Source organism: Anolis sagrei, chromosome 3 (genome assembly GCF_037176765.1).
Source record: "Anolis sagrei isolate rAnoSag1 chromosome 3, rAnoSag1.mat, whole genome shotgun sequence".
Lineage (NCBI taxonomy): Eukaryota > Metazoa > Chordata > Lepidosauria > Squamata > Dactyloidae > Anolis > Anolis sagrei.
In genome coordinates this window covers 33,380,951-33,407,476 of record NC_090023.1, presented here as the reverse complement: position 1 = coordinate 33,407,476, position 26,526 = coordinate 33,380,951, and the positions used below count along the sequence as shown (strand labels likewise).

The 26,526-nt window shown below is 38.9% G+C and overlaps 1 protein-coding gene across 6 annotated transcripts in view; it reads right to left on the bottom strand.

The window, feature by feature from the left end:
* FRY (FRY microtubule binding protein) overlaps positions 1–26,526 on the bottom strand; it is a 279,389-nt gene that overhangs the window by 30,953 nt on the left and 221,910 nt on the right. For all 6 annotated transcript variants that reach the window (XM_060770859.2, XM_060770853.2, XM_060770854.2 and 3 more), the window contains 12 exons: positions 25,739–25,937; positions 25,088–25,209; positions 23,525–23,712; positions 19,624–19,718; positions 17,264–17,868; positions 15,199–15,296; positions 14,935–15,105; positions 14,248–14,388; positions 11,912–12,091; positions 10,122–10,283; positions 9,742–9,816; positions 4,513–4,683 (listed from right to left, as the gene is read on the bottom strand). In XM_060770859.2, the coding sequence (XP_060626842.2) occupies positions 4,513–4,683; positions 9,742–9,816; positions 10,122–10,283; positions 11,912–12,091; positions 14,248–14,388; positions 14,935–15,105; positions 15,199–15,296; positions 17,264–17,868; positions 19,624–19,718; positions 23,525–23,712; positions 25,088–25,209; positions 25,739–25,937 (2,207 nt within the window). The remainder of the gene's footprint in view (positions 1–4,512; positions 4,684–9,741; positions 9,817–10,121; positions 10,284–11,911; positions 12,092–14,247; positions 14,389–14,934; positions 15,106–15,198; positions 15,297–17,263; positions 17,869–19,623; positions 19,719–23,524; positions 23,713–25,087; positions 25,210–25,738; positions 25,938–26,526) is intronic.

Genomic DNA, 26,526 nt, shown 5'->3' with positions numbered 1-26,526 from the left:
GGAGGGCTGCAGATTTCCCACTGCTGTTACCACGCAATTTATGGCTCGTATCTCAACTGATAAGCGCCATAATGTCAGGAAGTCATGGATCTCATCACTTTGGATGCTGTATTTGGTATAATGTTTGAATTCAGTCATATTTAGGACTGTAACCTGCTTCTAAAGCATAGCACGAAATGCAAACACCTTCAAACACATAAACACATACGTACATATACACACAATAAAAGAGCAGAATATATAATTCTTTACATGTACTAGCACATGTGAGTTCAAATAACATTATCTTACCTGAAGTTCCTGAATAGCAGATATAACAAACAGGAAACAAATAAAAAAAAGCATTTGTAAACATACTGAGTTTAAACATGCTCTTATAATCATTCTCCCTACAAACTAACTTATTGCAACTAAGCCAACCAATTTATTTATCTATTTAATTATTCACGTTTTTCATGATGCTGGCTTTCACAGACTCAACTGAAATGCTAAATTACTACACTTTGCGTCCCTTTAAACCAGGCACGGGCAGACTTTGGCCCCCCAGGTGTTTTGGACTTCAGCTCCCACAATTCCTAACAGCCTACTGGCTGTTAGAAATCGTGGGAGTTGAAGTCCAAAACACCTGGAGGGCTGAAGTGTGCCCATGCCTGATGTAGACAATTTAACAACCAGGAAATCAGAATATTAGGCTGGAAAACAAGGTAAAACGGTTACTTTGGCCTAAACTTAGGTAATTTATGCATATTAGAGGAAGTATAAAGTGTGGGTCTAACTTAAGGTGCCCAAATCCCACTAACCTCAATGGGACGTACTTTCCAAGGAGATATGCCTGGGAATGCATTGCAAACTAAAATATTGTTGCCCTTCAAGAGTTTGCTTTTCTATTTGTATTTGTTTAAAAAGTTCTTTGTAAGGCATTTCAGGGAAAAAGACGTTAGATTCAATAACAGGAAACACATTACAGTACGGCTATTGTTATAAATGAATATGCTTTTTCCATTACACACCTCACTTTTGAACGCTTTATAATTTTCAAGCAATTACTCCAGCTTGGAACTGGTCTGTATTCAGACATACAGGTTTTGAACATAAGTCATAAAACTTCTAGACTTTCAAATAAGCATGCAAAATCCATGCAGGTGTTTATTGTGACTGTCCTGAGTGTCTAAGGCTAGTCTAAGTAGGCCAAAACATTTAGGCAGCTGCTTTGATCTATAGCAGTACACCAGTAGTTGTAATTGCTACTTGAAGAAGGCCCAAAATGTACATTCATGAACAATTAGGCCACTTCCAAGATGGTCCTATTGCAATAAGAATAGCTCTCAATATTATAGAATCTTAACTGAATGTAATACTGGGATGAAACTTTTTTTTTGCTTTTTTCCTCCATGCAGTCCTCCAACCAAACACAAATCAGATCAGGAGGTTTTCCAAGCTTTAGATTCTCCAGATCTGTGGGGTTTAGTTCCAAGATTGGCCATAGATGCAAAAAAGTGAATGAATATATGAGGTATGATTCAATGGTGGCAATGTGTTGACAGATGCTTTAGCACATCCACATCACCACCACTTTAAGCGGCAATGCACAGTTGGTGGAAATCACATATCTGGAGCCCATGGATCCAGAGCAGTGGTTCTCAACCTGTGGGTCCCCAGATGTTTTGGCCTACAACTTCCAGAAATCCTAACAGCTGGTAAACTGGCTGGGATTTCTGGGAGTTGTAGTCCAAAACACCTGGGGACCCACAGGTTGAGAACCACTGATCCAGAGGCTCCACTATAATGTAGAGGAAGTGTAGAATGGATAGGAACAACTCCACTGGTTCTACAGTATTCCAATGTGGCACCAATAGGAGACCACTATGAGATCCTACTCATTATTGCTGGGAAAAATAATCACAACTTCCAGCCATTTTCATATTCCCCTGGACCTCTAAGTGTAGCCACAATGATGGCTACACTTAGAGGTCCAGGGCAATATGAAAAGAATTATTGGTGATGTAATCATCCCTTTTAATGAAAATATCCACACATTTTGACCATATCAGATCTGGAACTACTCTACCATTGGCTATACCAACAGCTTGGGAGAATGGCTATGTTTCAGAAGTTACTGCTGACCTAGCTTTACTTGATAGCTTTCAACTTGGTTGTTGTAGGTTTTTTGGGCTGTATGGCCATGTTCCAGAAGCATTCTCTCCTGACGTTTCGCCTGCATCTATGGCAGGCATCCTCAGAGGATGCCTGCCATAGATGCAGACGAAACATCACACAACCCACACAATCTCTTCGATCATCTGGAGAGGCCTTGCTCGTGATCCCACCTGCATCGCAAGCATGATTGGTGGGGACGAGGGACAGGGCCTTCTCGGTGGTGGCCCCTCGACTCTGGAACTCTCTCCCTAAGGACATCAGGCATGGCCCAACGCTGGCAATTTTTAGGAGGAGCATGAAAACGTGGTTGTTCCAGTGTGCCTTCCCAGAATAAGGAAACTCCAAGCATTATGTCCCCAAATGCACTTTACTAAAGATCCAGGATATCTGCATGCCCATCCCCCTCCAAATATCTACCCTTTTCACCTGGTCATGCCCAGCATATTTTTAATTTTAATTATTACATTTGGCCCTGCCATAGATTTTAATGCGTTGTGGTGTGTTGTTAATGTTTATTGCTTTGTTTTTAAGTTTATTTTGTTGTATTGTTGTTGTTTTTACTGATGTATTCGGGCTCGGCCTCTTGTAAGCCGCACCGAGTCCTCCGGGAGATGGTAGCGGGGTATAAATAAAGGTTTATTATTATTATTATTATTATTTTACTGACACAAACCACAGTATGTCACAGCAAACAAGATCTCTATGCTGGATTTCATATCACAAAATCACAAGTCGAACACTTTCCAAGCGTCTAGGACTGTGTGATGTATTTTCGAATGATGCGTGCAGGTCCAACTAAGGTCGCCTTTTGCAGTTGGCAGATCGTGATTTTGTCAATATTCATCGTTTCCAAATGCCGGCTGAGATCTTTTGGCACGGCACCCAGTGTACCGATGACCACTGGGACCACCTGTACTGGTTTATGCCATTATTATTATTATTAATAGTAGTAATAATAATAATAATTGCTATAGCAGCCATTCACCATCAAAACAGGGGGGAAAGCCACCAAAGCTGAGTAAGAATTATGTGGTTGTACAGAATGGTGGCATCCCTCTGGACAAAGGCTAAAATGGCATACTATAGTTTTCTAAGCTCTGGAGTACCTCTTCCTATCTACAAATGAAACCCTTAAAAACATTGGGTAACTTCCCAGAACACGTAATTCACTTAAAGGCTATGATTCCTTTGTCAGTTTCCCAAAGCAGCCATACTCATTGGTGCAACAACAATGCTCAGTGGCCTCAAAGTTATGTCAAGCAACCCTGGTGTTGCCATCCTTTTAAGCTTTCTAATTAAACATTCTCAAGTTTCTGTCAGGTAACACTGCTGTCGAATGGGAGTAACGTCTGGAAGTGGTTAAAGTGGTTAATTATCACACTTGCCCAGTGCTTTCACTCTTGCTGTCTGCTGAAAGGTCCTCTTTTAGGTGACAGCAACAGAAGAGGAATATTATCCATAGCAAGTGGGAGTACCATTTAAGTTTTGTCCTTGTTTTCCTTTCAACACATTCACTGCATTTTTTTCTGTCTAGAAAACAGTGGGGCACAATGCCATGAGCACCATCTGGCAACCTACAGCATCTAACGCTGCCTAATGCAGATTCTTTCTGGTCAAGCAGAAATAATTATTCCCAGAGGGAGCATATCTACATTACCATTAAAATGTAATTTTTTTTAAGAAGAGAGGAAACACAATAAATAAAAAAATAAGAAAAAACAATGCCCTTCAAATGAATGAAGTAAACTGAATAATATGACCTTGCAGCAACTACAGTTAAAGATGAACTGGCAGGTTTTTACCTGCCAAAACATGATTTTGGGCCCTTAGGCTGCTGTTTTTCCCTGATGGAATTGCTAGGACATAGAGCACAGTAGAAAGTGTATCTTGACTTTTCATTGTTGCAGATTTTCATTGTGTTTATGCTGTGGAAACACCACATATATATCCATGTATACATGAATATATTTGGAAAACGGGGGCTAAAATAAATCAGTCGACTTAAAATATATTAGTTATGTGAAAGGGTCATGAAATCCAAAGCTTAGCATTTTATGTAGTTCGTTGAAATGTTCCTCTCTAGCTTTCCAATGAGATAATGTTACAAAAATAAAAAAGGACATAAAGGAGGAAAAAAAGTGTACACTTGTGGTTAAGGAAGGGTGTGGTAAGCTTTTTCTACTTCACTAACAGCGTTGAAAGCATTCCCCTGAAGTTTATTTACAATCATGTTCACAGTTCTTCAGTTAAGCTTTTGCTAAAACATAAAGCAAACATTATTGCTTGTTGGGGAGGGTTAGTGTGCGGTGTAATCTGAAGCACAAGCAAAGTTCTTTCAGAGAGAATGTACTGTACCTCTCCGTCCTCCAACTCCACATCTAGGAAATCGAAATCCCTAAAGACTCTGAACTGCTGCTCGCTGTTTGAGTCATCCATGTTCTCTTGCTCGCGTGCGCCGTCCTCAGATGCTACCAGGCTTGTTTGGTGCTCAATCAGATCCAGATCTCCACAGGAAGAAAAAATCACCTACAAATCAAAAGGGGTTTTCTTTTAAGAACAGTTTCTCTGTGGCTCTTTCAGTGAGCAAAAAGTCTAACAGGCTAGTCAGAAGGCTGTATTTTCAGTACACACCTAATGCCTTCAGTGGGTATTTTTAGAAGATCCCTTTTTATTATTTATGTTGGACAGGTGCCTTCAGATTAAACTTATGCAAAGACGCAACTCTGAGCTGCAGGAACACGTCCAAATTGCCTCTTAATGGATGCAGATTGATGCTGCCGTAGCGTGTATATGCTTTTATGGGAACAAAATGCAACTGCGGAAAGGGAAGGGGAATGAATCGACTCTTTCCCCCCTCCTCAATCGTTACAAGTGAAAACATGCAGATAAATTAGGCAGTGTTATGTTTTAGCTGTGCTTCACAGAGCAACTATCCCATTGCCTTTGCTAAGACAACTTAAAGTGTTTTGGAACGAACAGTCTCCCTTTGCCGAAATGAAATGTAACCAGTAGCTTAATTGTTCAGCCAATGTTTTCACAATGTTGTGAGCTGTATGCATCTGTACAACACTGCTGCCAAGTATGCACATGTTTGTGTTTTAAAATGGAATCTCTTGCTATCTAAGGGCAGAAAACTTATCTGTGAATGTCTCTCCTAGTCAAATCTTGTAGCCAGCACCCATTTCTAAAAGGATGTGATTCTGTTAATGTCACCACTAAGGGTAGAAACCCCCCGGTGGCACCATAGATGAAACCCTTGTGCCAGCAGGATTGCTAACTAACAGTTCAGCAATTTGAATCTGGGGAGTGAGTTGAGTTCTCTATGTCAGCTCCAGCTCCCCATGCTGAGAGAAGCCTCTCCCTCAAGGATGGTAAAACATCAAAACATTCGGGCATCCCCTGGGCAACGTCCTTGCAGATGGCAAATTCTCTTAAACCAGAAGCGACTTGCAGTTTCTCAAGTTGCTCCTGACACACACACACACCAAACAACCCACGAAGGGTGTCAAGAATACCGATGACTAAAATGCTTAATACCTTCAGGCTTTCTCTCCCCACACGTCACACTTTTTGTAAACAATGCAATGTAGAAAGTAAATAATACTGATAGGGAAAGTCACCTTGGTGTAAAGATAATCATCTCAATGCTTTTGTGATGTCTAGCTTAAATACATGCTTGTCTGAGACTATTACCTGGTACTGTCTATTAAACAAAGCACTATGTAATATCTCCCTGGAAGTGCCGACAGACGTTGTTGCTACGAGAGATCCTTTTTCTTTTAGATACAGTGGTTCTCAGCCTGGGGTCCCCAGATGTTTTTGGCCTATAACTCCCAGAAATCCCAGCCAGTTTACCAGCTGTTAGGATTTCTGGGAGTTGAAGGCCAAAAACATCTGGGAACCCCAGGTTGAGAACCACTGTTTAGAGGAACTGCGAGACCTTATTTTCCAGTCGTTTAAAAAGATCTGATTTGGAGTGAGATCCACTTGAAGCTTCAAGCAAAAACTTTATGGGAATGCTCCAGGAAGCATTTTGTTGAAATCACTACCTAACTCTGGTCTTGTTCCTTTTAAACTGCTATCAGTCAGCCCAGAATTTAAGATTTTGCCCAGAGACTCTGGATGACTTATTTTTCTTCCTACAAATCCTGATCACTGGGTAGCTTGCCCTCTTTTTCTTTGCATTGGTCCAGCAAGGAATGCCAACACTTCTCAGCTTTTCTCTAGGGAGCAAAAGAGGGAGCATTTCTGTGGGCAAGCAGATGGTGACTACTGGATGGCATATGTTCTGTACCAGAAACTAGAGCTGATGTGGTATATCTAATGCAATTTTCTGAATCAACACCCCAAATAACCAAACCAAATCTAAAGTTGACCAAAAACTGATTTGTAACCATTTTGGAACTAATGTTGGAGAGTGGTCCCTGGTCAAGTGGTCCCTGGTCAAAAAAAGGTTGGGAATATAGTGTATATAGAACAGAGAAATAATTACTTTGTTCTTACTTTTGAAACTATTTCTTTCTCCCTCTTCTTAGCTTCTCACTGCTTAACTTCAGACCATCTGAATCTTGCTTTTTGGCTCATTTTGAATTTGTCTCTTCCCACCCTAAAGCAACTGCACTGGTATTGTGTACATTCTGCGTACTATTTCTCATTTATGAAGTTCTACCACAATAATTGCTAGTTTTCACTGCAATCATTATATATATATATCTTGACCACTATGTGTTCAATAAAATTCCCTGTTTAGATAGCAGTGTGTAGATGTGATTTATTGTTTCTGATTTGCTTAAAATGCACTACATCCTAGATAACAAAATCACTTACAGGCTTAAGACTACACTCCTATCTGAATGTATCCCTCCTTATGAACCATCTAGGACCTTAAGATCGTCTGGGGAGGCCCTGCTCTCGATGCCACCTTCCTCACAGATGAGTTTGGCAGGGACGAGAAACAGGGCCTTCTCAGTGGTGGCCCCTTAGCTATGGAATGCCCTTCCCAGGGATATAAGATCGGCTCCCTCCCTTCTGACATTCCACAAAAAGGTTAAGACCTGGCTCTTTGAGCAAGCTTTTATTACTGGAGCATAATCAGACAAAAATGAATATATGGAACGACGGAAGATGCAATTGGACAATGATTTTAGTAAGGAGATGCCGAGGATTTTGTTTTTACATGCTGTATTTTTATATCATATTTTAAATGTTTCAATTGTTTTTATAACTGTTTTAACTGTATTTTTATAATTGCTATGGCATTGAATCGCTGCCGACTGTGAACCGCCTTGGTCACCCCCGGCTGAGAAAGGTGGAATACAAATGCAATAAATAAATAAATACTCTGTGAATCGGTAAGAACTAACTGATTCTATGTTCTTTCAAGATATCCTGAACTACTGAAGTAAAATTTAGATATTTAATTTGCTTACTTTGGATAGCTAGAATTTTATCTTTCCCAATAGAGCCCCCGGTGGCGCAGTGGGTTAAGCCCCTGTGCCGACAGGACTGAAGACCGACAGATCGCAGGCTCGAATCCGGGGAGAGGTGGATGAGCTCCCTCTGTCAGCTCCAGTTCCTCAGGCGGGGACATGAGAGAAGCCTCCCACAAGGATGATAAAAACATCAAAATCATCCGGGCATCCCCTGGGCAACGTCCTTGCAGACGGCCAATTATCTCACACCAGAAGCGACTTGCAGTTTCTCAAGTCGCTCCTGACACGACAAAAAAAAAATCTTTCCCAATGACTCTCATTTGTATTCTGCTGTAACTAATAGTAGACAATCAGATTGTACAATTACAATTTTTTCCTAATAACTCCCATACTCACTTCTAAGGAAGCCATGAGGAGTTACTGGAATGTAGTATGAAATGAGATTGATAAACTTGCCAAGAGGCCCTCATGATGCTGGTGTATTAACTGGTGCTATAATATGGGTATATGCCTTGAGATCACTGGAAACAAACTAGTGTTTATGTTACATTCCAGTTCTGTTATTCCCCTTTCCAATCTTCCTTGGTAGTATTTTTGTTCAAGGATAGCTGTTCTGAGGTCAGAAATGGAATGTCCAGGAACACTGAAGTGTTCTGGAACTGTTTTTTTTTTGTGTATTCCTGATTCCTAACATCTGATTTATGTCTATTATCCTCTTATGTAGCAATTATTTGCCTTTCAGTACTACAGTTTATCACATCTGCTTTCTGGTTCCCAAACAGCATCACACTACATTCCAATAACTCCCTCCACCATTCATATAGTTATCTACTTATCTGGTATGTAGGCAACATTTTTCCTCCTACTTGTTGTCCCCAACAACCAATGTTAATGTATCACTTCATCACCATACTTAGAAGTTTTTCATTTCTATAGCTGTTCATATATACAGACTTCCTATAAACCAGTGGTTCTCAACCTGTGGGTCCCCAGGTGTTTTGGCCTACAACTCCCAGAAATCCCAGCCAGTTTACCAGCTGTTAGGATTTCTGGGAGTTGAAGGCCAAAAACATCTGGGGACCCACATGTTGAGAACCACTGTTATAAACGTTTGTTCCTATTTATTTACCGTATTTATATACCACCTTTCTCAGCCCGAAGGCAACTCAAGGCGACTCCTAGGCACTTCACTCTATGCCTCTGAAGAAGTAGTCTATGAAAACTCATGCTACTAACTTTACTCTCAGTCAATCTCCAGGGCGCTACAAGATCACTCCGCATGTCCATTTCCCGTTTTCTTCATACACCTTTAACCCAGGTTTATTCCACAAAACTTTTTCTTTGAAGTCTTCACCTTTGGGACTATGTCAAAAACTTTTGGAATGCTCAAGCACACAGACTCTACGGGATTAAACTCATCTGAATGCTTGTTGACATTTCTTTAAACGTGAGGCAGTACTCATTTTTGATGGTGCTATGTTGCTGCTTCTTTGGCATGATAGGCCCTTCTACATGATTGCTAATTTTATCTTTAATCTTGCTTTACAGAAAAGATGTAGTACTAATTGGTCTGTGGTTTCATGCATTCCTCTCTTTGGAAAATTATTGAAATTTTGTTCATTTTCCAATGGCTCAGGCATGATCTTTTATGCTAGAGACAAATTTCTTGCATTTCTATTTGCTAAAAGTTTCATAAGGAAATTTTCTTTTCTCTAATTGTTTCCTTGATTGCCCAGTTTGAATACAATTTATACAAATGCCATCTTTCTTGAGTGGCCTTTAAAAGGACACTCTCCCAATAACGGTGATGATGATAATAATAATAATAATAATAATAATAATAATAATATTTTATTTATATACCGCTCTATCTCCCCGAGGGGACTCAGAGCGGTTCCCAGGTAAAAATCACAGAACATACAAAGTAAAAACAACATAACCATAAGATTAACAAAACAAAATATGCATAAAAACTGTAGGTAAATATTTGGACACATAATTCCTAGTGTTGAAATGGGCTGAAAAAAAGTCAAGTGTTGCTAATTATGAAAGAGTCAAATTGTACCAGAAAAATAAATGGACGATAAGATTTAAAACTTAACATTTAAATTAATTATGCATAAACTCTGTAAGAAAAAAACAGAAGACTTACTGATGGGTTTTTGCTTAAGCCAACTTCTTGACCACACAGAGTAAGAACGTGTACCAACTTTTCTTTTGTTCTTTTCTTTAAATAGAGAAAGGGAGAAGAGAGAGATGTACAAAAATCAGTGATTGAACAGCAGGATAAAAAGAATATTGCGATCATTCACACTCTCACACACATATATATTCCAATTTATCCACATCTGAATTATGTATTTACATCTGCTTAAGAACAATAACTGTGAGATGATACAAAATGTAAGAGTTCATCCCTTTGACCCCATAATATTGATGTATATATATTTAAAAACATAAATTGTGTGGTTTTAATCATTTTTTTAAAAAAAAGAATGATGCACGATTCTAACAACTAGATATGTATTTTACCTGAGAATACTGAGGTCTCTTCCAGCTTACAGGAACTAGGACATTGGAATTAGACCCAGAGGATGTTGAAGATGTGCTGCGAGTGACAGGCATTATTCTAGGTTTTCCATCTCGGCCTGAAGAACTCTGTAGCTCATCGTATCGTCTTCCAATAATAGGAGTCTTCAAAGAAAATATAAAACAGATTATAGTTTTGTATACACAAACTCCAAGATCCTTACAACAATATCATAATGCACATCAGTATTATTATTTCTTAGGGGAAGTGTCATGAACAATAACAAAATAAACAGCAATGGTCAATGGGCAAAGTCAATGGTAAATTACAAAGTTTATGGCTGAGGTTACATTAATAGTTCACACTCTTAGTGCACTGAAGGGAGCTGATATCCCAAATTTGGAGGATAGAAGGAGAAGAAATATACCACTATCATTTAACTTGCGGATGTTTTTATTTTCTAAAATATGTAAATTACCACTTTTTTTCCAAAGCAGCAAACTATCTATAGCTATATATGTATAACTATCTCACAATAAAAGAGCACCAGAGAGAGAGAGAATTCTGAAACTAGTATGCTCAAGGACACAAATAGATTTGTGTTTAATATTATCACAAGGCCTAGAATCCTAAGCCATAAGATAATGCCAAATATTTGGAAAGTATTACTATTTTACATTTTTGTATTACATCGTTGCTAGTTACCTATTTTCTTACTTACATAGTCACAACTATTAGCAAGTACCATCATACATAACACCTGTGTGTGTGTGTGTATACATAGATATATTCTCCCTCCCTCCCTCTATATGTATACACACACACACACAAGTGTGTGTGTGTGTGTGTGTGTGTGTGTATACATATATATATATATATATATTCTACCTACCTACACACACAAGGTGTTGAAACATTAAGATCTCCCACATTTTAAAGGGATATAAAAATGAACAAAGCTATCTAGAAAAACATTGTATATATTTCTGAAAAGCACATAAAACAGTTTTATTTTAATGTGTTTTAAAAATCGTATCAGACAAATGGGGCGGCCATCATTAGTAAACCATTGCTGAAGATCTTCCCAAAATTTCTCCTTCACTCTCTGGGTCATCTCAGGTATGGAACACTCTATGCATCATTATCACAGAATACATGATATGCTTGAACAACAAAGCCCCAATGTTCACTGGTCCAACTCATGATGGATACTCTAAATGGGAGAGCCTAATCTACCGAATTTGACCTACCCCACCTCTCTACCCCTGCTACAGTCCACATAGTGGAGCCCCCGGTGGTGCAGTGGGTTAAACCCCTGTGCCGGCAGGACTGAAGACAGGTCGCAGGTTCAAATCCCTCTATCAGCTCCAGCTCCTCATGCGGAGACATGAGAGAAGCCTCCCACAAGGATGATAAAAACATTAAATCATCCAGGTGTCCCCTGGGCAACGTCCTTGCAGACGGCCAATTCTCTCACACCAGAAGCGACTTGCAGTTTCTCAAGTCGCTCCTGACACGACAAAAAAAAAAAAAAGCCCACATAGTGCCTCCTCGAAATATAAAAATAAAATTCACATTTTATTGTTTAACAATTTCATTGTTTTGAACTATTTCATTTATTCAATTTCTTTTTATTATACAGTGCTTTGAGATTTTAGAAATGAAAAGTGATATAGGTATTCTTAAGTAAAACAAATGCTGTAAATATACAGATCTATATTTTTTCCTTTTCTTGAGCTATTGAAGCAATAGGTATTGGAAATAAAGGTTTTGTGATAAAAATGTCAGTTACCTCAGTAATATCAAAATGGAATTCTAACGTTTTCCCAGGAAGTTCCTTGGAGGCATGGTTCCAAACACGATGGATTTCCATTTTTGAAAGATCACTGTGCTGGTAGGAAGGCAAAACCAGACTTGCGGAGCGTGACACTACTAACTTCAGAATATTCAGAGCTTCCCGCCAGTGAATGCTCTGGAAACAAAGATTAACAAAAACAAAATTTTGATCAAATTAAATAGAAATAAAAATTGTTATGAAGCTTAAAAAAACCCAGAAATATGACGGCTTACCATTAAATAATTATATCATTATAATTTTTAATGTTCACTAATTATTCCAGTGCAAAATATAACTTGAGTTTGGTAAAATATATAATGTACAAACTATAATGAAAATGAACATGGAATAAAGATATAGCATATTTTCAGTCGTTTTCCCTCCCTCCAAATACATAAAGGGGAACATTTTAATTTCTTTCTCTTATACTGCTGTCTACCGTACGGTTTGGCATCTGTGGATTTTTTGTCTTTTTCAAAACAATTTCTAATCAAGCTACTCCTTGGTGAAAAGTCTGCTTTTGCTGAGAAGAGAAATCCATTGTGTGTAAAATATTCTGATGAAAAGTCAATACGCTTGAAATGTATTGGGGTTTGGTCTACAGAACTTAATTCTTCTCTGCAGCCTAGTTATGAGAACTATCTTATATGTAACATAGGATTAGGAGAAACCAGCAGACTTTGGAATAAAAAAAACTCTATAGGAAAATTCCAATATAGGTGCTCTGATATTTCCTAAACCCTACTGACCACTGGCTTGTTTGGGGGAATATACTGTATGGCTGAAGGTGACAGATCCAGTGTACCAAGAGCCTTATCCACTTCACCCCCCACCCCCATGTATTTATTAATTTACCACATTTATACCCTGCCTTTCTCACCCTGAAGGGGACTTGGGCGGCTTACAGGTCGGCAACAATTTGATGCCTTATAAAACAAACAATCACTTAAAAATGACAATTACATTAAAAGCAAAATAATTAAAAACATCTTAGCAGCAACCCTTAAAAACCATGTAGTCCAAAATGGTAATCCAGAGCCATTCCAATTGTATTGCATAAATTCCATATCCATTTCTAGCACTGCATTAATTCACTGACCAAAGGCCTGGTTCCAAAGCCATGTCATCACTTTTTTTCTGAAGGCCAAGAGGGCAGATCTGATTTCCCTGGGGAGGGAGTTCCATAGCAGAGAGGCTACCACTGAGACGGTCCTGTCTCTTGTCCCCACCGACTGCGAAGGAGGCGGGACTGAGAGCAGGGTCTCCCGGAAGATCTTAATCTCCGAGATGGTTCATAGGGGGAGATGCATTCGAACAGGTAAGCTGGACTGGAACCGTTTTGGGCTTTATAGGCTAAAGCCAGCACTTTGAATTGTGCTTGGTAGCAGACTGGCAGCCAGTGGAACTGATGCAACATGAGGGTTGTATGCTCCCTGTACACTGCTCCAATGAGCCATCTGGCTGCCGCCCGTTGGACCACTTGAAGCTTCCGAACAGTCTTCAAAGGTAAGCCCATGTAGAGCATGCTGCAGTAGTCTATATGAGATGTTCCAAGAGCATGGATAATTTTCTCTTTCTCCCAATGTCAAAACTCCATGAAAAGATATCGACTGTGTGAAGGATTCGCAAGGACAGGATTCCACATGTGACTCTGAGAGGAACTGAACAATCTTGATCAAAGGAATTTATGCTGCATGTCTTTGCCTATCACAGGACCTCTCTGATCCCTTCAGATTTTGCTTTATTAGTGTATTATCTAGAAATATAATCCTGGAAAAATTAAAATCATCCATATAATGGATCATGCAATGGTTGAATTCTGCAGATCAACTGTGAGTTTAGAATTTGGACTGAATATGGATTTAGAATTGGTTGGATTAAAAGAAGTTTTTACCTAAAGTCAAATGAACCACATGTGTAAAACAAAGGCAGGAAACCACCACCACCCATGCAAAAACTATTTAATTCTGCAGTTTAACAAGAGCTTAGAATTTGGATTTGATAGATATTTGGAATTGGTTAGCACAGTACACATGCAGTCCACAATGGAGCCTTAGGTGAGGTAACCTATTAATGTAACATTTCAAAATATAGGAACCATTGTTCCTATCCCTTTCAACCTCCCCCTCTCATTTCTGATTTATCAACAAACCCACAGTTCACTAATTTTAAACTGAACGAGAAATGTGTGGTCTATTGATAAGTGAAAAGTGAAGTGGTCAGTGAGAGCTCTGGGGTGAATTAATAAGTTAAGGTTAGCTTTGTACAGTTTCTATGAATACCGTACTTACCTGTACATATTTTTCAATTGTCTTTAACACTTCTATGTTAAATTGTTTTACAGGAATTCCTGAGAGGTCCATATAACTAAGAAGACTGTAGATGATTTGCAACAGTGATTGTTGCATACTAGGAAGCCCCTTTTCTAGTAGCTGTGAGAAAAATGAAAAAACACAAATTTAGAATATTTCTTAAATGCTAATAATGCTTAAATGCTAATTATACTGTTATAGAAGTCAGATAATTATAGTTTTGGTATATGATGACAACATGCTAGAAACCTAGTGCACTCTGCAATATGCAGACCTGTGATCTAACCCCCCCCCCCCCCCCCAAACGTATAGTCTTCACAAATAACTTCTGGAACTTTATGTTATGTGTAAACACCAGTGATTAACTTTTTGAGCAATGGAGGAAATGTGTAGTCCTCTATGTATTGCTGAATTGAAACTCTAAGCATTCCTCATCATTAAATTTACTGGCTATGGCTGGTGTCAGGGCCAGAAATATCTGGAAGTTCTTACAACTCTTGCCCCTGCAACTCGAGTACTTTTTAATATCAACATGAAGGTCTTGTGTCTTGGAAGTCTTATATCTTATGCGTTAAATACATGACAAACCATCTGGATATATAATATTGCTCTTAGTTCTTAAAAAGAAACTGTGAGCAGAAATGAGAAATGACTAGAAAAACATACCTCAGCCAAATACGTGACCATGTTTAGCGTGATGTCTGCAAATGCTTCATGAAGGTAACGGCAGACCACATTCACCCAGGTTGCACAATCTCTGGTGTAGCTATGCGTTTTGTAAAGAGTCATGACATGAGCAAGGTTTGACAGCTTTGGATTCTTTTCTTCTAGACAAACCTAACAACAAACAAACATCAGAGAGTGTTGTGATTGAAACAAAACTAACCCTGGGACTAATAAGATCCATGAAGTATTAAACACAAAGGGTACCTGAGCAATTCTCTCTGCTATATCTTTGCAGAACTGATTCGGGCCTTCAAAGTGCTGAATTAAATGAGGAAGGAGGCACAAAACATTCAAAGGGAATCCTAGCATTTAAAAAGGATAAAAGTAGAAAGATATGAACATTATAGACTTGAAACCATATCATATACAGTCAGTTCTCAAGTTACGGACAAGATAGGTTCTGCAGGGTTTGTTCTTAAGTAAAATTTGCAAGTCAGAACAGGTAAATTTTTAAGTCCATGTGCAGCCCCTGCCATCCCTAATTTTGATTGGCCACAGCCCTGGCCTTACAATCTATTTTGCACAAGTCCATGCCCAGTCCTTGCCACCTCTAATTTGATTGCCCCCAGCCCTGGCCTTATAATCTATTTTGCATAAGTCCATGTCCAGCCCCTACTATCTCCATTTTTGATTGCCCACTGTTGCCCTGGTTTTGGATACTGTGATTGATGTTTTTTATTTCAATGTTTTTATATATTTTAACTGTTTAATTAGCTTGTTATACGTTGATCTGTGTTTTTAAATGCGTTTTTATTGGTTAATTCTGTTATTATAATGAGGCTTGGTCCCGATTGTAATCCACACCAAGTTCCTTCAGGTGGCGTATAAGAATAAAGTTGTTATTATTATTATTAAGTGCAATTCCAGCCAAATATATTCCGTATATTTTTAAGCTTTTAATAGCATAGGGAAGGGTTAACAACACCTTGTGGTGTTTGTTTTGCTGTCTTATGTCCCTGTTCAGAAGATTTCACCTCACTTTCTGTCCCTGTGAGAATTGGATTTTGAAAAATTTGGCTCGTGGAAACAAGAATGGATGAGTATGCTTCAGTGGAGACACCTTCCCCCTGTGAAAACCCTTTCAGGAGTGAATTTCTTTTGCAAGGGGTAGATTTCTCTCACTTTCCGTTGTCTCACCCCTGTTTTTAACTACGAGCCATTTGTAAGTTAGATGTTTGTAACTTGGAGACTGCCTTTATGCTGCCATGTTAAAGACAGTGGCCTTTATCCAGCTATCATTGTATTCTATTTATTTATTTACCATATAAAGCAAATAAATACAACACTAGGAAGAACTTCCTAACTGTGAGAGCTGTTCAGCAGTGGAATTCTCTGCCCCGGAGTGTGGTGGAGGGTCCTTCCTCAGGGGCTTTTAAACAGAAGCTGGATGACCATCTGCCGAGGGTGCTTTGAATGCGATTTTCCTGCTTCTTGGCCCATGGGGTCTCTTCCAACTCTATGATTCTATACTTATACTCTGCCCCTCTCAATCCCGAAAGGGACTCAAGGTGGTTTACACACAGGCAACTAATCAATGCCTTAAAAACAACATACAATTAAAATAAACATCTAAATTAAGATTAAAATTAATACACATTAAAACAGTTAAAAACATGACATCCATTATTAAAACCCATTATTAAAACTTTGTAGCAGCAAGGCTTGTTCTTCTAGTAGTTCTGCATGTTCAAAACTAGCATTAAGATGGTATTCCTTACCAACTGGTGGTACACAATACAATTTTACTGCCCAAGAGGTTTTACAAGTAGTTACATAAGCAGTTGAATTATCGGGTTGTTGTAGGTTTTTCGGGCTATATGGCCATGTTCTAGAGGCATTCTCCCCTGATGTTTCACCTGCATCTATGGCAAGCATCCTCAGAGGTAGTGAGGTCTGTTGGAACTAGGAAAATGGGTTTATATATCTGAAAATGAGTTTATATATCCCATTTTCCTAGTTCCAACAGACCTCACTGCCTCTGAGGATGCTCGCCATAGATGCAGGTGAAACATCAGGAAAAAATGCCTCTAGAACATGGCCATATAGCCCGGAAAAAAAAAAAAACTACAACAACCCAGTGATTCTGGCCATGAAAGCCTTCGACAATACATAGTTGCATTATCATTTGCACAAATGTAGCCCAAACTCATGCACAAATAGATATTTTACTGATTTTGCAACTATTTACACAATTTTAGCATTTTGCTCATTTATTTTTAAGAGCCAAAGTAACAAACCTATGCATCAATAAAACATATGCTGGTCCTACCTATAGCATGGGAAGAATCCACCATAGAAATTCGTGAAACTGGAGTCAACAAACTGAAGAGCTGTAACGTAAGGTCGGTGGTGGTAAGGGAAGTGAAACCTTTGAGCAGTAGCTGCTGGAGTCCTGAGAAATCTGTCCATTTCAGCTGTCCTTGTAGTTTTTCTAATTTTTCTCGGTTTTCTACTTTGTCCAGTGGCAAATGAACAAGTAGTTTATTCAGTAGCCTCAATGCCATTAAATATTCAAACTCAAAATCAGATTCCATCAAAGCCACTGCAACCCAAAAGATGGTTGCCAGCAGGTTAGTCGGATTGTTAATGTTGTTAGGATCTGTGAGGCTGTCTTTTAAAGAAGAGGAGCTCCTGGTTTTGGAAGAGAGGCCCTGCTGAGTGCAAGCCTGTATCCTGTCCAGGGTGGCACTGCGAGGTGGGTCAGAGGATCTGTCGACGTCACCAAACTTTTTTGGCACTGAAAAGCTCCTCTGGTGTCGGCTGCGCTCAGCAGTTGTATTGCCACCCGCAGCACCTGCGTTCACATTCAGCTGCCCTGTACTCTTTCGATTGGCAGTCAGTTTTGAACTTGATGTTAAGTCTGGTGAGGATGATCTAAGGGGGAAAATAATTAAAATAAAGAGGGATCTCAACTGCACATGAGCAAAACTACCATCTAACTGAGGAAAAACAGAGCACTTTCTCTCTGAAATACTGAGCCTACGACTTCAAACTCAATTCAACCAAGGAGAAGCTGTCTCATTCACTTCCAAATCAAGGAAACATATGTTTATATAAAGAGCGAGTATGATGTAGTAGATTGTAAAAAAAGGTAAAGGTTCCCCTTTGACATTAAGTCTAGTCGTGTCCAACTCTGGGGGGGGGGGGGTGCTCATCTCCATTTCTAAGCTGAAGAGCTGGTGTTGTCTGAAGGCACCTCCAAGGTCATGGGGCTGGCATGACTGCATGGAACGCCATTACCTTCCCTCCAATGTACCCATTGGTCTACTCCCATTTGCATGTTTTTTAACTGCTAGGTTGGCAGAAGCTGAGCCTAACAGTGAAAGCTCACTCTGTTCCCCTGATTCAAACCGTCGACCTTTTGGTCAGCAAGTTCAACCCGCTGCACCACCGGGAGCTCCTGTAGTAGATTGATCCCACTACAAACCCAAAGGCCATCCTAGCAATCAACTTAACAGGACTAATTCCTTTTCATTTTCTCCATATGTAGATATAAGTACTTTCATAACCACACATGAGCCACTGAATCCATATGATGTCAATTATTTCTGTTAAGTAAAATTTGGGGAGGCCTATTCTAATTTTAGACTCTCATTTTACCTTAAATTATGAATCCAGTCTCAATACCCCTAATATGTCTTTTTCCCTTTGCACTGCTTGTATATATAATTTCATAATTTTTACAAAAGACAGAATGCAGCACTGGGTTAATGTAGAATAATTATTATTTTACCATAGAATATATATCAAGAAAATGTGGGTAAATTAGAAGCAAATAGAATATGCTTTTATACTGGGGTAGTTGACTGGAGTACTCTGGTCTAGACATAACTCCAAATTTTGATTTTATAAGAAAATCATCTGAGTAAATGCCTCCAAAAATGCAAACAAATAAGTATCTACCACCCCTGAAACTGGACCTTGTATCTATTCCTCTTCTCATCCCACTACTTATAACCTTGTCCTCAACTGTTTCATTCCGAGTAGTTGTTTTATTTTAGTTAATTGCGGGGGTGGAAAATATGAAAATGGTAATTAAAATGTCATTGATCCTTTTAAATTCAAGGGAGCTATAGAAGTTATTCAAAATATAACAATTGGAAATACAGCCAAGGTCAAGGAAAAGGACTCTGATGTGGACAAACAAAGCATTACATACTCGGCCAAAGAGGAAGAAAATGTGCACCTGAGGGCAAAGAAAATCGCAATCATAAATAATGAGTGTCTGGTGCCACCTGACCATAACCCTTGTTATAGCTCTGAAGCAGAAAATAATAATAGCTTGCAATGATTTCTGATGGACTGTTTTGTTAAAACCATATATTTTGGATAGACCTGTGACTTTCTCTTTGAGCTGGGCAAAATAATGTACTGAAAATGGCAGCACTTTCACGTTGTCTCTCTTTTTCCCATACAATATTCACATACACCTATTCCTATACATTATTCCAGATATAGTAAGATCTGACTGCTATGAATTCAGATTTCTTATGTTTGGACATTTCATGACATGAGATTGAGTTAAATTATCTCACTGATTTTGTGGAATTAACTCTGGATTCTTCATTAATTTGTTATTTGATATCTTTCTGTATGAAAATGTAAAATAAAAAAGAGAAAACATCTTACCGAGACAAGACAGTCAAGAGGTCACTGTTCTTCAGGCAGTCATACAGGTTATCTACTGTAGCTTCTAAGGTAAGAAGTGCTTCCATTACATAGCCCTGCCAAAAATACAAGAAGCTGGTTACTGAACTATCAAGGCCTAGCTATTGTCAGGAATATTTACCATCGCTTATGGTGTCTAATCTCAGTATGTCTTAATTTAATGTTGCTAATTAGAGTTGTCACTATATGACTTTTTGAATTAACTGTAGAGGAGACATGACACAATAATTAACCCCCTGGATATTTTGTTAAATTGAAAAAATAATACACAAGCAACAAACAAGCAAAGAAAGGATTTGCTACTAATTCACTAACTCAAACTGTTAATTCGTATCTCCAGAATTATGGGTAGGACTCAACACATTCCACCAGAATTTTAGCCAACTTCCACCCTGCACCAGTCTCAGCCTGGGACTATCAATAGAACAAATTCACTTTCTGGACACCACTGTAAATATCTAAGTAAATATCTAAGCACCATATTATATTGTAAATATCTAAGTAAATATCTAAGCACCATATTATATTGCAAACCCACTGACTGCAATACATACTTACATGACTTCCATTTCCACCGCGGATATACTACCAAATCCATAATTTAGAGCCAAATCCTCTAATACAATCACATCTGCTCAGACCCCCATGGGACAGATGCCAAATGCATAGGATTGCAACAAACCTTCCTCAATCTACTATAGCCACCATTATGTAGTAAACAACAACAACAACAAATCAACAGTATCCAGGCCTAATCTATTAAAGAGCAGGCTAAAGTCCTATTCTGGACAATAATGCTGCCTTATCATTGGCTCTTTGGCTTTACTTGCCTAGAGACAGTGCTCCCAATCTTAAGTAATTGTTTACCTACAGGAGGATACACAACATAAATGGGAGACAGGAATGAGACCTTGACACAAACTCAGATGGCAAAACTGCTTAAACATCTACTATGGAAAATGTCATCACAGGACCTAATCATATTAGATATACTTCTACTTCCTCATCCTCTAATGCAGTTGTTCTCAACTGTTGGTCCCAGGTGTTTTGGCCTTCAACTCCCAGAATCCTAACAGATGATAAACTGGCTTGGATTTCTGGGAGTTGTAGGCCAAAACACTTGGGGACCTACAGTTTGAGAACCACCGCTCTAATGCCATCCTTTGTCATCTATGCCCTTTACACTGGGCAATTAATCCAGTCTCTGCACCAGGAGATAAGCAAAGAAAATAAAAAGTTAGGAATAGTAATACACAAAAACTAGTTGCAGAACATTTCAATCTTCATAGGCATTCCATCTCTGAGCTCAAAACAGCTGTCCTTGAACAATAATAACAACAACTACTACAAAGAAAGACTTGAAAGAGAAACAGCGGAATTGAAATATATCAATAAGCTGCAGACCATCACCAGTAAGCTGAACAGAGACAATGTTTTCCTGGCACACTACACATATTATAACACCAGTTAACATCCAGCGTCATAAGTGTTCTCCTGCCAAGTTTATCATGTCTCCTTTCTGATTCCCAGCAAACACTATAGTACTTTTCAATATCTCCCTCTATCTACTAATATGGTAATATGGTTTTCCTCTTGCCATTGTCCCCCATGACCATAGTTAAAGCTGGACTCGTTCCCTTATCGCCATAATCACAAGTTTTGCATTTCCATTGCTGTTCATGCACATAATCTGCTCATTCACAGTTATAAACCTTTGTTCCTAGGCTCTTATGTAATCTTATTTAATGTCTCTTTGCTGGAACATTTTTTATTCTTTAGAACTGCACTGTTGGGTATTCTACTTATTAGAAAGATAATATATTCTACAATTAGTAGGTACTATTAACTGGAACTTTTAGTCCTTTACAAATGTGCTGCTCACATCCAGAGGCATTAGCAACAGCTGTCAGATTATATGGGGAAATCCATCATTTTACCAAAACACAAGACATGCTCTTATGGGGGGGGGGGGGGGAATCCAAGGTTATGTCTTTCCAAACACTCACATGCCACTCACATTTGTCTAGTCTTGCCCTCATGTCTAGGAAGCTTTATTTAATGTACTGCATCAAAAAGGCACTGTAACATTGCAATTGTGAAAGCATGAATAACATAGTTTTATCATATACTAGCTGTTCCCTGCCACATGTTGCTGTGGCCCTGTCTGGTGACCTGGAAAATCAACGAGAAAGTGATGGTTTCTAATGTATGTAATGTCTTTCTGCTTGTGGGTCAACAGTATATCTTGCTGTTTCTTTGTCAGTGTTGATGTGGAGATTGTCTGGTTTGCCTACTCTGGAACATGCAAGATGGAAATTGTCCTTCTTTAGGGGTCCCTTTCAAATCTATATTACATCTCTGTGTGTGTGAATCATTTTTATCTATCTAATCTATGGCTGGATGGCTCTTTGTCAGGAGGGCTTTGATTACGTTTTTTTGCCCTGGTGGAGGGAGTTGGATTGGATGGCCTTCAGTATGGGGGTTCTGTGTGGGAAGTTTGCCCCAATTGGTGGGGTTCAGAATGCTCTTTGATTGTAGGTGAACTCCCAAATGTCAATGTCCCCCAAACTCCATCTGTGTCCATATTTGGGCTTATGGAACATTCGTGCCAAGTTTGGTCCAGATCCATCATTGTTTGAGTACACAGTGCTCTCTGGATGTAGGTGAACTACAACTCCCAAACTCAAGGTCAATGCCCACCAAACCCTTCTAGTGTTTTCTGTTTGTCATGAGAGTCCTGTGTGCCAAGATTGGTTCAGTTCCATTGTTGGTGGAGTACAGAATGCTCTTTGATTATAGGTGAACTATAAATCCCAGCAACTACAACTCCCAAATGACAAAATCAATTTTTTTGAGTGAAGGACATACATTGGGTTGTTAGGTGTATGCCGTCCAAATTTGTTGTCAATTGGCCTACTGATTTTTGAATTCTGTGAATACCACAAACGAACATTACATTTTTATTTATATAGATATTTTTAAAAAAATTCTCAATGTAGCACCATAAAAAAACAAAATAGAAATACATGTTAATATCTGTGGTATTTTTACAGTATTTGTGTGTTTTGATTGTTCTGTGACCTGCTTCGAGCCAATAGAAGAGGCAGGTAAGAAATATTATTATTATTATTATTATTATTATTATTAAATAAACTAAACTTTAATGTTTTATTCTGTCTTCTTCATAAAGCTTCACTGAGCTGCTTACAGAATTTTTGCAAGAAGTGAAAATGATTAAGATTGCATTTTTATTGTCACTGTCAGATATAATAGAGAACCCTTCTCCAGTACCACATTCAAATGAGTTAAAACCGCCCTGAGTCCCCTCGGGGAGATAGGGTGGGGAAAATAAATAAATAAATAAATAAATAATAGTTATTATTATTATTATTGATCTTATTCCAATCAGTTTTCTTTACTGTCCAGTTTTCACAACTATATAGGGATATCAGTTATATCCTGTTTTTCTACATTAGTAGCCGGCTGAGTACCTTCCAACCTGGCTGGGTCTTATCTTCTAGTACTGTCTCTTGCTACATTTTAGATTGACTTGTTATAGGGTTTCCATAGTAAAAGACATTCAGAAAATAGTTAAGTTTTTGCATTGTACTACACAGCACTGACAAAGAGTTAGCTAAAGCGCATGCAACCCCACCACCATGGAAAGCTTGTGATATGGCAACGCAGAGGAAAAATGGTTAAGTGCATTTGGTACATAAAACATTCCTATGCTCAAACCCATTCACATTTAGATAGATTTGAATATTCTGTTCTTTGAAGAGCTGCTGCCAGTCAATTTAGACAAGCTGGATTAATTGATACAAGGCAGCTTCTCACATTCCCAGTACAAATATAGCTGTACCTGAATCTCCTCTCCATGTTCTCCTATAACTTCCACTAATCTGGAAAGGAGATCTGACAATGCGTGTGCAGAAAGAGGCTGCTTTAGAGCCCGAAATATCTGGAATGAGCGGCCAGCATAATGCCTTGAGGAGCTGGAAAGAGCTGTTTGCAAAGCAATTTCACTAAGATGCTGCTCCAAATGAAAACCTAATCAAATAAAAATAAACAAACAGGATTAATATTTTGCAACTTTTAAAACCTCACAAACTTTATTTATAATCTTTTTCTTTAAAATCATATCCAGACAGTGTCAATAGTCAGACTAAATCTAAGTAATCTTCTAGTGCTTGTATATGTACATGCATGATTGGGTAAGGTGATGATGGCCAGTGAAAATAAATGCAAAAAATGATAGTTATCATGGCAGTGGCCGTCAACTAACTATAGTCTGGAGGTAACATAGAAATCCTTGCCTTGGTAAGTAATTACATGTAAAATAATAAAAATATCCCCAACCATACCACAGTGGCAACTGTAAAAGAGGAGCTCTTTATTGCCTGACTTGGCCATGGTGGTCCATTTCTTAGTTACATCTAGAATGGACTACTGTAATGCACTCTACGAGAGTCTGCCTTTGAAGATGGTTTGGAAATTGCAGTTAGTGCAAACGTTGGCTGTCAGATTACTAACTGGAGCTAGCTATAGGGAACATACTATGCCCCTATTAAAGCAGCTTTATTGGCTCCCAACTATATTCTGAGCTCAATTCAAGGTGCAAGTTATTACTTACAAAGACCTCTACACTTCAGGTCCAACCTATCTTCAAGACAGCATCTCTTTCTATGAAGCAGTGCGGGCTTTGAGATCGGCCGGGGGGGGGGGAGTTCTCTCAGTCCCACCACTGTATTAAGTGCGGTTGGTGAGAACGAGACAGAGGGGCTTCTCTGTAGTGGCTCCCCGGCTCTGGAATACCCTCCCAAAAGAGATTAGATTAGCCCCTACCCTTGAATCCTTCCATGGATGTTTAAGCAGACCTTTGGCCTCGAATAGGCTGAAATGGGTCTATATTAGGTTGACAGTTTGGCACTTTAGTTGTATCTTGATGGCAGCTAGTCTTAACCATTGATGGTGTTTGTGAATTGTGTATTTTATCTTTTCTATGTATTGGTAGTAGATGTTTATAACTTTTAGTGAGATTGTTTTATACTCATGTACTGTTGATGTTTTTACTCCACTTGTAGTGCCTTGTTAGTCACCCTGAGTCCCTTTTTGGGAGATGGAGGCAGGATACAAATAAAGTTTATTGTTGTTGCTGTTGGTGTTATTGTTGTTGTTATCAAGGGCAATGCCAAACAAAAGATCAAATTCAGAAGGCTTCCTCTATTAGTAACATTATTCACTCATAATTATAAATAGAGATGATTAGTAAAAGCTGACAAATTTTATTACTCAGCAAAAGGAGGTCTGTGAGCACATGCCTTTAATACATTTGTTCTGAGAAAGGAAGCCACACATCCTATAGAACTAATTTGTGATAGTTGTTCCTTCTGTGAAGGTCATCATAAAAGCAATTATTCAATACCTGACTTTGAATCTTTATAGACAGAGACAACATGGCGCAAGAAATTGGTGAGCTGTTCTGCACTCTTTGTATTCTGGTTCTTGGGAGTGATATCCTCATGGCACCACAGTGGACCAAATGCCCTTCAAAGAAGAAATTGCATAGTTCAATATTAAAATTATGCAGTTTTGAGCAGTACAACTTTAATAATTTCATCTCCAAATTAAGGAAATGAACTGTCACAAAAAGCTGATTCAATACAATTTATTCCAATTTAAAGAAAAATTGGGATTTCAATATTTTCAGTCTGAACATGAATGTCAGAGCCAAGACTGAAAAAATTTGAATATTTTAGCATTGCTGAACTTCTCACAGAAAGTCAACTGAAAGATCATGAACTTGCCAGTTTCAGTAATTAATCAGAACATGCCTTCTCAATCCAGGCAAACATGGTGCATATTTTATGATGGCGAAAGTCTGTTCTTTCAAAAGCTCTGGCTAAATATTGCCAACCATTTGCAAAACAGAAGCGACCATCATGTTACACAGTGTTATGAGACCTGGATGATGGAATATACCCTAGAAGTAATGATGAAAAAAGCAAATTCTTCCAAAGTTATACAACCATGATCTAAGGACTGTAACTCAGTCTCTCTGTTCTGTCTCGATTACCTGGTAGTTAGAAATTCAATTAGCTTGTTTGCCTTTTCATCTGTTTCCACGGCTGGGTCGATGTCTTCTATCTCCTGGGTGATCTGTGGGAGGTTTCCACTGCTCCCGCCTAGGCTGATACTGGAGGAGGTAGAGCTGGAGCTGAGGCCGGAGTCTGGTACGGGAGAAGACTGATACTCCCTCAGAAAGTCAAAGCCACCTAGCAGCAATTGCAGGAAAAGAGATAAATATGGAATGCAGCACTGAGGTCAGAACTCAATCAGAAAGCTTAGGACAAATATGTTTTCAAAATAGCTACCACAAACCAACACAGGGGAGACTACATAAAAAGAGAAAATATTACTGATCAAGTCTCTGCAGCATAGAAGAGACACCGGATCTATGCCAACAGACTTCACAACCTCTGAGGATGCTTGCCATAGATGCAGGCGAAACATCAGGAGAGAATGCTTCTAGAACATGGCCATATAGCCCAAAAAACCTACAACAACCCAGTGATTCCAGCTATGAAAGCCTTCAACAATACATTGAACATCTCTACGGGGAGAAACTGTTCCAAGACTTCTACGTTGCAGAGACACAGATACCATCCCACAATTTCTCGTAGCCAAAAGGACTTTCAAAACACCACAGTCTCACCGGATCTATGCCAACAGACCTCGCAACCTCTGAGGATTCTTGCCATAGATGCAGGCAAAAAGTCAGGAGGGAATGCTTCTAGAACATGGTCATACAGCCTGAAAAAGCTATAACAACCCAGTGATTCCAGCCATGAAAGCCTTCCTTTC